This window comes from Equus quagga, chromosome 14, assembly GCF_021613505.1.
Source record: "Equus quagga isolate Etosha38 chromosome 14, UCLA_HA_Equagga_1.0, whole genome shotgun sequence".
Taxonomy (NCBI): Eukaryota; Metazoa; Chordata; class Mammalia; order Perissodactyla; family Equidae; genus Equus; species Equus quagga.
The window spans coordinates 19,129,317-19,144,495 of NC_060280.1; the positions used below are offsets into that span (position 1 = coordinate 19,129,317).

Genomic DNA, 15,179 nt, shown 5'->3' on the forward strand with positions numbered 1-15,179 from the left:
AAGACGGGGCAGCTGGAATAAGTCTTACAGAGTTTAAGAGACTCAGTGGACATTTAAAACACAAGAGCTAAGACTTAGAGTAAGGGAAAGAAAAAGAGCAATCCAGGCAAAAAACTTCTGGAGGAAAAAAGATTTTAGTGCTTATGATACATTTAAGGCTTATGTTCCGGGCACTATGCTAAAAGTTTTACAACACTTTATTTTATTCCATTTTATTTAATTCACATGTAGTTTATTTTGGTTTATTCTCACAAGAACACCACCTGGTACGTTTTGACGTTCCCATTTTATAGATAAGACTAAAAGGCTCACCCAGGGGCATTCAGGTACTAAGTCGAACAGCTTGAATCTATCTGCCTCCAAAGACCGAGTACCAATATCAAATACTAAAACATGTACCACGAGGCTGCAAAGGTCCTATCAGTGGCTCGAGAATAAGTGTCAAGAATAAGACCACAATTGGTTTTAATTATTATGAATATCTAACAATGGAAACATTACAAATCAGTGGAATCTGAACATTTTAACAAACATTATTTAAACAGTTGTTGAGCTTTGTAAGAAAACAAAATAAATTTAAATGCTCATAATAAAATGCAACAATTCCAAATGATTGACAAATCTACCTGGAAAATGAAGTAATAAAAGTGGATTTCTAAACTGATCCCTTGATGGGAAAACTTGGAGCAGTGGAGGAAGTCACATACAAAACGTTTTGATAGATTTATCTGAAAAATAACCCAGTCATTTTGTTTGTTTGTTTCTCTTTCCCCTCCCTTGGTTATCAAACTAAACTGTGCTCAGTGTAGAAAATTTAGAATATATTGAGAGAAAAATAAGAGGACAGAAAAAAATAGTTTGACATTTTCTGTTGAGAGTAAGGTTTTTTTTTTTAACTAAAACTTTACAGATATAATTAATATCTACATACTAATCGACCATATGGATATATTTAGTCCATCTCCTGATGAACATTTATTTCCTCTTGTCAATATTGTGAATAACACTGTGATGAATATCTCTTTGGAAAAATCTTGATTCCTTCAAGGAGGGTTTTGTCAACGATAACCTCACTAAATTACAAATTATGAATAGAGAAGTGTAGGAACTCGGCTTGCTAGTAAGCATATCTTTGATAGTTTTCTGTAGACTGATCCTTGAACCTTATTCAACAAAGAGAGTCTGGTGAAAAGTAGCATAAGTAACATAATTCAAACAGGCACAAAAAATTAGAGGACTTATATATCCTGAGTTTATTCTGTAGTTTGCTAATTTGCAACATATGCAGACATTCACATGGGACTCTCCTTACAGTATAAAATGATGAAGATTATGCTTTTTTATGAAAGACTTCTGTCTGCCCTTTCCCCCTTCTTAAAACGAGGATTGGCTAACGGACAGAATGCTGAATCTTAACAGTCCTCTGGGCATTCCTTACAGATGCATTTTGTAGAGAATAACTTTCACTGAATTAGCTGTAATTAGTTAATATTACATGCTTAAAGTTATATGAGACATTAAAAAAACAGGAGAAACTTTTGAGAACAGATTCCCAAAGTCCTTCAACATTAAATGCCTTTTCTTAAATTTTGACAATTTTATACTAAAGAGGGCTGCAGTAGAAAATGTGTATTGTTATTACTAATTTCATTTAACAGAAGTGGTGTTATTACATGCAAATATACTTAAGAGAAAAAAAGATCTGAACTTCTTTCCAGATTTACAGTTTGACTTTCTCATATGTCATCTCTTCTAAGCAATTTCTTTGAAAGTATTTCTTGTAAAGGTTGTATATAAGAATTCAAGAGAATGGAAAGAGAACTAGTCCCAGAGTTAGCAGACTTGACTTGTTAATCTCCAGTATACCTTTAATGAGCTGGATGATCTTGGCAAGTTATTTTATCTCTCTGGGCATCAAATTGCTAGTTTGTAAAATTAAGTAGTTGCCCGCTAGTATTTTATTGTTTTATCATGTTAACTCTATCTGATTTTAGAGATATATTTTAATTTTGCTTATAGTAGATATACTTTAAAATTTCCACCCAAATTATAATCCACAGAATACTGTTCCTAGTCATCTGAATAAGGCATACTTTTAGATGAATGTGCATTGCTAGACTTTATTGTTGGTATTTGTTTATAGGCAGATGTTCTATTTCTTTTTTTTCTTTTTAAGATTTTATTTTTCCTTTTTCTCCCAAAAGCCCCCCAATACATAGTTGTGTGTTTTTAGTTGTGGGTCCTTCTAGTTGTGGCATGTGGGATGCCACCTCAGTATGGCTTGATGAGTGGTGCCATATCCACGCCCAGGATCTGAACCGGTGAAACCCTGGGCCCACAAAGTGGAGCATGTGAACTTAACCACTCGTCTACAGAGCCGACCCCCCTATTTCTTTATGGAATGTTTCAGTATGCCGTATTACATAATCATTAAACAAGGTTTCAACATGTATTCTTTAAGAAAATAAAGCTGAAATATTTTTTTTTCAATTATTTTATGGAGATCATGATGGTTTATAACATTGTGTAAACTAGGTGTACATTATTATTTATCAGTTTCTGTGTAGGCTGCATCATGCTCACCACCAATAGTCTGATTTTTATCCATCACCATGCATGTGTGCTCCTTCACCTCTTTTGCCAACCCCGAACCCCCTTCCCCTCTGGTAACCACTGTCCGTTCTCTTTATCCATGTGTTTGTTTATCTGACACATCAGAGTGAAATCATGTGGTGTTTGTCTTTCTCTGGCTTATTTCACTTAAGATCATACCCTCAAGGTCCATCCATGTTGTTGAAAATGAAACTATTTTGTCCTTTTTTATGGCTGAGGAGTATTTCATTGCATCTATATATCCAGTCTTCTTTATCCATTCATCAGTTGATTGGCAGTTGGGTTGCTTCCATCTCTTGGCTATTGTGAATAATGCTGCAGTGAACACATGGGTGCATAAATCTTTCTGAATTGTTGATTTCAAGTTCTTTGGATAAGTACCCAGTAGTGGGATAGCTGGATCATATGGCATTTCTATTTTTAATTTTTTGAGAAATCCACATGCTGTCTTCCATAGTAGCTGCACCAGTTTGCATTCCCACCAACAGTGTATGAAGGTTCCTTTTTATCCACATCCTCTCCAACATTTGGTTTTTTTTTTTGCTTTTTCTCCCCAAAGCCCCCCAGTACATAGTTGTATATTCTTCATTGTGGGTCCTTCTAGTTGTGGCATGTGGAATGCTGCCACAGCGTGGCTTAATGAGCAGTGCCATGTCCGCGCCCAGGATTCGAACCAACAAAACACCGGGCTGCCTGCAGCAGAGCGCATGAACTTAACCACTCGGCCACGGGGCCAGACCCCAACATTTGTTATTTTTTGTCTTGTTAATTATAGCCCAAAAATGTTTGTTCATAACCTCTGCTCATTTTTTTTTTTTGAGGAAGATTAGCCCTGAGCTAACATCTGCTGCCAATCCTCCTCTTTTTGCTGAGGAAGACTGGCCCTGAGCTAACATCCATGCCCATCTTCCTCTACTTTTTATATGTGGGACGCCTACCACAGCATGGCTTGCCAAGCCGTGCCATGTCCACACCCAGGATCTGAACCGGCAAACCCTGGGCCACTGAAGCAGAACGTCTCTGACCATTTTTTGATTGGGTTGTTTGTTTTCTTGTTGTTGAGTGTATGGGTTCTTTATATATTTTGGAAATTAACCCCTGTCAGATATATGATTTGCAAATATTTTCTTGTAATTGGTGGACTGTCTTTTCATTCTGTTGATGGTTTCCTTTGCTTTGCAGAAACTTGTTAATCTAACGAGTCCCATTTATTTATTTTTTCTTTTGTTTCCCTTCCTTGAGTAGATACGGTATTCGAAAAGATGCTTCTACAACCAATGTCAAAGAGTGTACTGCCTATATTTTCTTCTAGGAGCTTTATGGTTTCAGGTCTTACATTCAAGTCTTTAATCCATTTTGAGTTAATTTTTGTGTATCTTGTAAGATAATAGCGTAATTTAATTCTTTTGGAAATAGACTGTCCAGTTTTCCCAGCACCATTTATTGAAAAGACTTTCTTTTCTCCATTGTTTGTTCTTGGCTCCTTTGTCAAAGATTAGCTCTCCATACATGTGTGGTTTTATTTTTGGGCTTTCAGTTCTGTGCCATTGATCTGGGTGTCTGTTGTCCTATCATTACTGGGCTGATTTGATCACTATAGCTTTGTAGTATATTTTGAAGTTGGGGATTGTGATGCCTCCAGCTTCATTCTTTTTCCTCAGGATTGCTTTGGGGTCTTTTATTGTTCCATATAAATTTTAGGATTCTTTGTTCTATTTCTGTGAAGAATGTCATTGGGATTCTGATTGGGATTGCAATGAATCTATAGATTACTTTAGAAGGTATGGACGTTTTAACTATGTTAATTCTTCCAATCCAAGAGCAGGAATATCTTTCCATTTCTTTGTGGCTTCTTCAATTTCTTTCAACGTTTTATAGTTTTCAGTGTACAGATCTTTTACATCTTTGGTTAAATTTATTCCTATGTATTTTATTTTTTTTGTTGCAATTGAAATGGGATTATATTCTTTTTTTTTTTTTTTTGAGGAAGATTAGCCCTGAGCTAACATCTGCCACCAACCCTCCTCTTTTTGCTGAGGAAGACTGGCCCTGAGCTAACATCCATGCCCATCTTCCTCTACTTTATATGTGGGATGCCTACCACAGCATGGCTTGCCAAGCCGTGCCATGTCCACACCCAGGATCCAAACTGGTGAACCCTGGGCTGCCAAAGCAGAACAGTGCATACTTAACCACTGTGCCACTGGGCCGGCCCCTGAGATTATATTCTTAATTTCTCTTTCTGCTGGTTTGTTGTTAGTATATAGAAACGTACCTGATTTTTGTATGTTGATTTTGTATCCTGCATCTTGACTGTATTCGTTGATTACTTCTAAAAGTTTTTGTGGATTCTTTAGGGTTTTCTAGATATAAAGTCATGTCGTCTGCAAATAGTGACAGTTTCACTTCTTCTTTTCCAATTTGGATCCCTTTTATTTCTTTTTCTTGCCTGATAGCTGTGGCTAGAACTTCCAATACTATGTTAAATAAGAGTGGTGAAAGAGGGCATCCTTGTCCACTTCCTGTTCTTAGAGGGATAGCTTTCAGTTTTTCTCCATTGAGAATGACATTAGCTGTGGATTTGTCGTATATGGCCTTTATTATGTTGAGGCAATTTCCTTCTATCCCCATTTCGTGAAGAACTTTTATCACAAATGGCTGTTGGATCCTGTCAAATGCTTTCTCTGCATCTATTGAGATGATCATGTGGCTTTTAGTCCTCATTTTGTTAATGTCTTGTATCACATTGGTTAATTTGTGGATGTTGAAGCATCCCTGCATCCCTTTATAAATTCCACTTGATCATGGTGTATGATCCTTTGAATGTATTGCTGTATTTGATTTACCAATATTTGTTGAGGATTTTTGTGTCTGTGTTCATCAGTGATATTGGCCTGTAATTTTCCTTCTTTATGTTGCTCTTGTTAGGTTTTGGTATCGGTAATGTTTGCCTCATAGAATGAGTTAGGAAGCATTCCATCTCCTTTGATTTTTTCGAATAGTTTGAGACGGATAGGTATTAAATCTTCTTTGAATGTTTGGTAGAATTCTCCAGAGAAGGCATCTGGTCCTGGACTTTTGTTTTTTGGGAGATTTTTGATTGCCATTTCAATCTCTTTACTTGTGATCGATCTATTCAGATTCTCTATTTCTTCTCAATTCAGTTTGGGGAAGTTGTATGAATCTAAGAATTTATCCATTTCTTCTAGGTTTTCTGATTTGTTAGCATATAGTTTTTCATAGTGTTGTCTTATAGTCCTTTGTGTTTTTGTGGTATCCATTGTAATTTTTCCTCTTTCATCTCTAATTTTATTTCTTTGATTCTTCTTTCTTTTTTTCTTGGTGAGTCCTACTAAGGGTTTGTCAATTTTATCTTCTCAAAGAACCAGCTCTTAGTTTCATTGATCATTTCTGCTGTTTTTTAAGTCTCTATTTCATTTCTTTCTGCTCTAATTTTTAAATTTCCCTCAATGTGTTGACTTTGGGCTTTGTTTGTTCTTCTTTTTCTAGTTCTGTTAGGTGTAGTTTAAGATTCCTTATTTGAGATTTTTCTTGTTTGTTGAGGTGGGCTTGTATTGCTATGAATCTCCCTCTTAGAACTGCGTTTGCTGCATCTTATAAGAGTTGGTATGTTGCATTTTCATTTTTGTTTTTCTCCAGGCATTTTTAAATTTCTCCTTTGATTTCCTCATAGATCCAATGTTTGTTCAGTAGCACGTTCTTTAGTCTCTAAATGTTTGTAACTTCCCCAGCTTTTTTCTTGTAGTTTATTTCTAGTTTCATACCATTTTAGTCAGAAAAGATGCTTGATATGATTTCAGTCTTCTTAAATTTATTGAAGCTTGCCTTGTTTCTCAGCATATGGTCTATCTTTGAGAATGTTCCATATGCACTGAACCCAGGCTGATGAAGTGGAGCATGCTAAACTTAACAACTAGGCCATGGGGCCAGCCCCTGTTGGGTCTTATTTTTTAATCCATCCAGCTCCTCTGTGTCTTTTGATTGGAGAATTCATTCCATTGACATTTAAAGTGATTATTGATATATGAGAGCTTAATACTGCCATTTTATCTCTGGTTTTCTAGGTGTTCTATATTTTCATTGTTTCTCTTCCCTTGTATTTCTGACTGTCATTTCAGTTTGGTGCTTTTCTGTGATAGTTTCCTAAGTTTTCTCTTTATTTATGAATTGTGGCTCTGCTGTGATTTTTTTTGGTTAGTGGTTACCATGAAGTTTATATAAAAGATCTCATAGATGAGATAGTCCGTTTTCTGATAGCATCTTATGTCTATTAGACTAACCAGGTTCCATCCCCTTTCTCTTCCCCTTCTGAGTTATTGTTGTCACAAATTATTCTGTCCTCTGTTAGTCAGTGAATGTCCATTTAGTTGTAATTCACAGGAAGAGAGAAAAAGGGAACAGCTTACTTTGCCATGTTGCTGACATTATCCGGAAATCTTAATCTTTCTGCCCAGCATATGACCTTCTCCATCAGGGATTCCAGGGAAATATATTTTATTTAACCTATGAATTGGTAAACTTAAGTTCTGTGATCTTATAACTTGCCAAATTATATTGATGTAATTGTTTAGTCAAAAAAAATAATATTTTATCATTTTTTATTTCTTCACTGATTTTAACAAATAATGGGAAAGCACTTTCAAGAGTCTGTTGACTATGGTGGTTCACAAAATAATGTTTTTAAATTTATGAGAACCTAATTTTGAGATGGTTAACCTTGTTAGAAAGAAAACAAGCATGAAGTTTATCTGCTATTTTCTCACCTCACAGAAAAGTTTGTACTCATTCTCTTTTTCTCCAGAGATAAAGATTAGCTTAATAATGTTTCTCATAATTTGACATGTTAATTCAGTCCTAGATGTTCTTAATAATTTTATAAGATACACCAAAGAATTCTTGAGTACTGTATAACAACTGAAACTTGAATTAATTATGTCTTGGATATAAATGATGAGCAGGAACATACCTCAGTGCCAGTGACCATAGTCCTCAATTTTTAATGATTAATTTTGATTTATTCACTAGGTATTAATTAGAAGGTAAAAGGTGTTTTAGAGAAGATACGCTGTAAGAATTATTGAAATAAAAGATTCCAAAAATGAAAAGCTTTGATAAACTACCACTATCATATCTCTTATATTAAAACATTGATTGCACATTAAATGCACATTAATCTATTTTATCAACTTTGATTGCACATTAATCTATTTTATCAACTAATAATGTCAACATAGGGAAGGAATTTTAGTTAAATATGCCTGGCATAAAAATCTAGTATTTAGGTCATCATATATTTTTTTAACTTTTTACTAAGATTATGATAGTTTACAACCTTGTGAAATTTCAGTTGTACATTATTGTTAGTCATGTTATAGGTGCACCACTTCACTCTTTGTGCCTGCCCCCCACCCCCCCTTTCCCCTGGTAACCACGAATCAGTTCTCTTTGTCTATATGTTTAATTTCCACCTATGAGTGGAGTCATACAGAGTTCGTCTTTCTCTGTCTGGCTTATTTCACTTAACATAGTACCCTCAAGGTCCACCCGTGTTGTTGTGAATGGGACGACTTTATCCTTTTTTATGGCTGAGTAGTATTCCATTGTGTATATATACCATATCTTCTTTATCCAATCATCAGTTGATGGGCACTTAGGTTGCTTCCATGTCTTGGCTGTTGTAAATAATGCTGTGATGAACATAGGGGTGCATAGGACTTTTGGAATTGCTGATTTCAAGTTCTTTGGATAGATACCCAGTAGTGGGATGGCTGGGTCATATGGTATTTGTATTTTTAATTTTTTGAGAAATCTCCATACTGTTTTCCATAGTGGCTGCACCAGTTTACATTCCCACCAACAGTGTATGAGCGTTCCTTTTTCTCCACAACCTCTCCAACATTTGTCACTTTTTGTTTGGGTTATTTTTGCCATTCTAACAGGTGTAAGGTGATATCTTAGTGTAGTTTTGATTTGCATTTCCCTGATGATCAGCGATGATGAGCATCTTTTCATGTGTCTATTGGCCATCCATATATCTTCTTTGGAGAAATGTCTTTTCATGTCCCCTGCCCATTTTTTGATCAGGTTGTTTGATTTTTTGTTGTTGAGCTGTGTGAGTTCTTTATATATTATGGAGATTAACCCTTTGTCAGATAAATAACTTGTAAATATTTTTTCCCAACTAGTGGGCTGTTTTTTTGTTTCAATCCTGTTTTCCCTTGCGTTGAAGAAGCTCTTTAGTCTGATGAAGTCCCATTTATTTATTCTTTCTATTGTTTCCCTAGATCATCATATATTTTAAAGGTGCATAAGGACTAAAATTAGGAAAATGAAATAGGCCGGGTTAGCTGGCCACAGTACAAAGCATACTGCTTTTTTCGAAGCTTGACCTCTCTAGGCACTTTGACTTGCCTCATTGTTAGATCTCTGCTTTTCCCTTTCCCTTTCCCTCTGTTCTGTTTATCCTCTAAGTCCCAGTTCACTGCTGTGGGCCTCACTCATTTCCCTTCTTAGAGTTTCTCAAGCATGTTAAATATGAACTCCAAAATGTTGCAGTATTGTTTTGTATTGATTGCTGTTATTTCATCTTTGTTAGTTTTAGCATTTAAGTTCGAGTATAAATTTACTGACAGAAGGGAGTGTATCTTGTCCTTCTGTAGCACCCACTATGTGGCTAACTGTGTAGTAAGTGTTTAATATATAAACACATACTGATATATTACTATTTACTTTTTACAACTGTAAACTTTTTGTTATAAAGATGATACAAATACATTTTAGTAAATTATTTTTCTCTGGATATGTGTATATTTTTATATGATATATATCAACTATAATCCCATGATCCAAAGACAGCTGCTAATCTTTTGTAGTATAACCTTCCAGGCCTTTTCTCCTCCATATTAAAAACATAGACATATTTAATACAAAAATATATATATGATATACACACTGCATAGTACTTAAACTTGTTGCTTTTAAATTGATATCTTCCCATGTCAATATAATATTTATGATTATCTTCAAATTGTTTTTGTAGCCATGCTTTCTTTTTTTCATTGAGGTATAATTGACTTTATAGCCATTATTACTAAAGAGTTTCAACTTCTTGCCGTCCTGTTCTTTTTTTTTTTTTGAGGAAGATTAGCCCTGAGCTAACTACTGCCAGTCCTCCTCTTTTTGCTGAGGAAGCCTGGCCCTAAGCTAACATCCGTGCCCATCTTCCTCTACTTTATATGTGGGACGCCTGCCACAGCATGGTGTGCCAAGCAGTGCCACGTCCACACCTGGGATCCGAACCGGTGGACCCTGGACCGCCAAGAATCGGAACGTGTGAACTTAACCACTGCTCCACTGGGCCGGCCCCTGTTCTGTTCTTATATAACGGGCAAAACACTGGTAGAAAGAGGAATGGAACTCATATTTATGGAACCTTTAATGTATGCAAGGTGCTTTGTCTCCTCGTTGCTCCCCATTCTTTTCTCCCATCCCCAGCCCTTAATCTGTTTCTTCTTTAGTTTTCCTAATCCCAATAAATGTCATTATTATCCATCCAAGTGTTGAAAGAGAAACTTAGAGTTATCCCTTTTCCTCCATTTCTCTCGTCCTTCACATTATAGACGTCAGCAAATCCTGTTGACTCTACGTCCAAAGTAAATCTTCAGTCATCTACTTTTCTTTGTCTCCCGTTACCTCTCTACCATTTATCTTGCTTGAACTACCAAACAGACTTCTAACTAGCCTTCCTATTTCTGCTTTTGACTCCTTACAAACTGTTGTCCATTCAGCATCAGTGATCTTTTCAAAACAGAATTGAGATTACCCTCCTTGCTTAAAACTCTTCACCAGATTCCCAAAACATTCAGTATAAAAATCCAAACTCCTTACGCTGGCCTGAAGGCCCTGCATAGTCCAGCCCCTACTTAACTCTCCAGTTTCCTCTGCAATAGTATTCCCCCTGGCTACTTAGGTTTTATGTATTCTGGCTGCTTGTCTGTTTCTTAAAATATGCCAAATTCCTTCCTACTTTAGGCCTTTTGCATTTGCCTGTCCCTTTGTCTGGAATGTTCTACCCTTAAATTTTCAAGAGACTAGTTGCTTATTGTATTTTAGATGTCAGCTCCAGCATCACCTTCTCATAGAAGCTTTCTCTGACCTCTGTGTGCTACCTGCTAAAACCAAGGAATAATCTCAGGTTAGAAGAAGTCTTGTAAATATTAAGTGAGATAAAATATGTGAAAATGTTTTATACTATAAAATATTAAATTTCAAAGCATTATTATAACATCTATTACATTTATAGCCTATGTTTTTAATTTCCTGCTTATTTTTAAGTTTCTCACATCTTTTCTATGTGTGAAAGTCTGTCTTTGTAAAACACAAACCAAATAAAGCCAGTCCCATTGAATAATTATTATACAAAAGATATTTTAGCAGCTATAGAGAAGAGGCAGTATTTCCTTACGTGATAAAATATTTATAGAAAAATTTGATCAAAAACACCACATTATCATCTCCTTCAACAAACCTTATTCTAATCAATAGTTTTCAGGTTTTTAATTTTTTTTTTTTATCGCAGTAGTACATTTTGCTTTGAAAAAAGAAATAAGAATTTTCTCTAAACTTGGGACATTGTATTCTTGTAGGAGAGCTTTTGGGATTAAGAATGACCACATCTTATGATTTATATAGTACATTTATGAAGTAAAAGTCAATATCTGTAATAAAAAGTGATGTAAATAAAAATGGAATTGTTTTTACTTACTATTGATTTATATTGTTGGACCTTTTTTCTTTCTTCTTAAAAACTATTCCATCTAGCTAATGTTTAATGAAAGAATAGCTTTAAGAAATGACCAATGCATTCTATTTTGTGTTTCAGTCATAGTAGATTAATGATTATTTATTTTGAAATAGTTATCTAACTTACTCAAGTTGACTTCTTAATGGTACTCTAGGGCATTTATCACAATCTCAAAAAAATGTGGATAGCTTTATCTCTTTCAGGAATTTCAGTCATTCTTCTATCATTTCAAATTTGTTAGTAATCCATGAAGAATATGATTCATTAAGTGTGGAAATCTTTGGTAAATTCATATTCATCACATTCTTATTATTTCTAAGGATTCCAGAAACCAACCAACCTAATTTTAGCTTTTGCTTTGAAACAAATGAAAATCTTTCAAGAGCATGTGGACCTTATCACACATATAAAAAGTAAACAGCTGGTTCCCTTTGGATATGTGCATTCCATGGACATCTAATCCTTGGTTGTATTTCACTGTACTAGAAACTATATGGGCTCCAAAGGAGATAGAAAACACAGTCCTTGGCCTCCATAAGTAGGGAGAAAAAGACTTCCCTTGGTAAAATACCCCAAAAACTATTCCAAGGAAATTCATTCCTGCATGTATGCAGTGAACAAATATTAAGTAAACATCAGTTATGTGCCCGGCTCTTGTTTAAGAACTGAGAAATTACCAGTGAGCAAAATCAGACAGAAGTCCTGGTCTTCATGGAGCATATTCTAGTGGAGGAGACAGACAAACCGAAAAACAAGATAAGTGAAATTCGTAATATGTTGGATGATAACAAGTGCCGTGGAGAAAAATAAAGCAAGGAAAGTGGGTAGAGAGTCTTAGGATATTGCAGTTTCAAGTAGGGTGCCAGCAAAGGCTTAACAGAGCAGAAGTTGCTTGATTGAAGACCTAAGGGGGATGAGGGAATTAGTCGTTAGGGTATCTGTGGAAAGAGTATTTCAGGCAAATGAATAACAAACAAGAGCTTAAGACCCTTAGCTCATCATGTTTGAGGAGCAACAAGGAAACAAAGTGGAGCTAAAGAGGAATAGAGGAGATGGAGGGAGGCTGTTAAAATAATCCAGACAAGCGAGGATGGTTCATAGTATTGTGGTAGCACTGGAAGTGTGAGAAATCTAGATTTGCTGACAGCTTGGATATGAGATGTGAAATAGAGGGGAATCAGAATGTTTGATTTGCCAAATGGAAGGATAGGATTTCCATTTACTGCAGGAGGAATGGAGTTTGGGGAGAAAGGTTTGAGATACTTGTTCGTCATCTAAGTGGAGATGTCAAGCAGGCCATTGGATGTGGCATTTTGTAGCATTTTGGGGGAAGAGATTTTGTAACCATGGGCCCCTAGGACCAGTTCAGCTGACCCCGTCTTATGAACAGAATAGTTAAGAGTGGTTTTTCAGGGACAGAGGAATGACCCCCTTGTCTAGTTCAGGCCAGTTGAGACCACCAGCCCATCAACTGGGCCTGTGCTATTGCCTAAGTGAGCCTTTTGACATCAAGGGGCTGAAAATTCCATCCTTAGATCATACCAACCCCACCATTTTATGAACATGCGTCCTATGAAGAGCAATCATCTATCTCTACACTTTAGACTGTCCTGCCCTTCATCCCATAAATTTTGCCCCAAGCCCTGGATTGGAGAGACAGATCTGAGAGCTCATGCCTTCTGTTTCCTTGCAGATTGATCTTGCAATAAAGCTGTGTTCTTTTCTCAAAAGCTGATGCTATAATGATTGGCTCTTTATGTGTATTAGGCAAGAAATCCCAATTTTGTGTGGTAACAGTTTGGCAGGAGAAATAAATATGAGCAAGTGTGATATGTTGGTGAAATGTGCTGGGAATTAAGAGTGAGAGAAAAATCAGTAAGGAAAAGGCTTCAGGATGGAAGAGAAATTTTAAGCTGGACCTTTCATAAATGAAAAAGAAAGAGAAAGGAATTCTAGTTAGGGAAAATGTCCTAGCATCTTAGAATATCATCTAGAAATAAATCTGAATGCTTTACTACCTTATCTTCTTTTTTTTTTTCTTACTTTAAACTTTTCTAATGAATCATATAGTATTATGGAATATAGGTGAATAGGAAATATTTGTTGACTCATAAATGGGAATAACATTTTTCAAAGGTTTATTTTATTAATCAGTATTTAGTCATTGGAACTTAGGTGTTTTTTTGTTCTAGATTTTTTCATTGTGCCCAAAATATACATGATATAAGATTTACCATTTAACCATTTTAAATATACAATTCAGTGGCATTAAGTGCATTCTGAAATTTAGTTTCGTGTATAAAAAAGTATTCTCCCTTCTCAAAAAATCAACATTATTGCTTATGAACAAATGGAATTTAGAGCTGTTTGGGCTTCACTTCCAAGAGCATTGAGCATTCTGCAAGCCTCAGAATTCTAAACGATTATCACTTTTGTTTGAAAGGTTGAGATAAGCAGAAAAACAAAAATTAAAATTAGTGCCTTACTTCTAAAACGACTTTTTCTTCATTTGAAAACTGACTTTCCATTTCAGTGTCATTCTTAGTTGTCTGGGTCACTATTTAAAGTAATTTGAGTGTATCTTATTTACCTTTGATTCCTGGTGCCTCACACAGAAACCAAATGCTCAGATAAAGTTCTAGTATGTCTCTGGAGCTTAAGGTGCTTTTCAAAAATGAGCTGTGTGCTGTGCTTCATGATTTCTTGCCTCCTTACTGCTTAGATTCCTCTCAAAGTATGTGCTTTATTTTTAGTTTGATTTTTGTTAATTATAAGTTATATCTTACAATTCATTTTGGATTTTGTAAAATACTTGAAAGGGTGTGATATGCCTATGTTTTGTGAGTTATAAACCTTGGAAATTCTGTCTGTGTATTGATTCCAGTGCCTCTTTTTCTAGGGAACAAAGAAGGAAGAGATTGAAGGTGAAGTGGAAGTGACTGGCTTAATTCAGCCTGCGGAAGTGTTTGCTCCTAAAAGCCTGGTGTTGGTATCCAGATTAGATTATCCAGACGTTTTTAGGGTAAAGAACTCATAGTTGTCATTATTGATTTGTATTATTGTGTAAATCTGTTTTGAGTGAATCATGGTAACAAGTTCTTTGTATTTAAAATATCTTTAAATTGATTTAGGAATTCACCAATAAAATAAAATTAGTGTGAACAGAAGAAATGTTTTTATGTTGCGTGAAACAAATAAACAAATATGTTAATATGACTATTTAAACATCTAAGGATGTAGTGTTTGTTTTAAAATAGATCCTATGTTTACTGATTCCAAAATTTATGAATCCTAAAGAAATCATTTGATTACCTGTAGCAAATTTAAAATGCATAGTAATATAACAACTTTGTATATTTTTATTCACCTTCTTTTGAGGAGTCTAGGTTCAAGTAAATAGAATGGATATTTGCAATTTCAAATATTTCAGATTGTGCTACTTCCAACATTGCTTTAAAATGTTGATTATTTCCATGTATTTCCTTCTTTTAGACTCTCAGAACTTTCAAATGTAAGGAAAACTTTTAGTTATAAATATGTTTGAGCTTTGAAAGAGGAAGGTTTATTTTTCTTATTTCACTTGCTACCTTTAGTTATAGTAATGTTGACCATTATCCAGAGTCAGAGGTCTTTGGAAAGTATAAACTATACTTTAAAATATCCAGAGGACTTGGGAAATTAATACATAATTTCTGGAAAACTTTTTCTTATGGTTGAAGTTATATATATTCTAGAAAAATTA

At 35.1% G+C, this 15,179-nt stretch overlaps 1 protein-coding gene across 5 annotated transcripts in view; it reads left to right on the forward strand.

The window, feature by feature from the left end:
* Positions 1 to 15,179, forward strand: part of SBF2 (SET binding factor 2) — a 463,187-nt gene that overhangs the window by 217,104 nt on the left and 230,904 nt on the right. For all 5 annotated transcript variants that reach the window (XM_046684984.1, XM_046684986.1, XM_046684988.1 and 2 more), the window contains one exon: positions 14,337 to 14,459. In XM_046684984.1, coding sequence (XP_046540940.1) covers positions 14,337 to 14,459 — 123 coding nt within the window. The remainder of the gene's footprint in view (positions 1 to 14,336; positions 14,460 to 15,179) is intronic.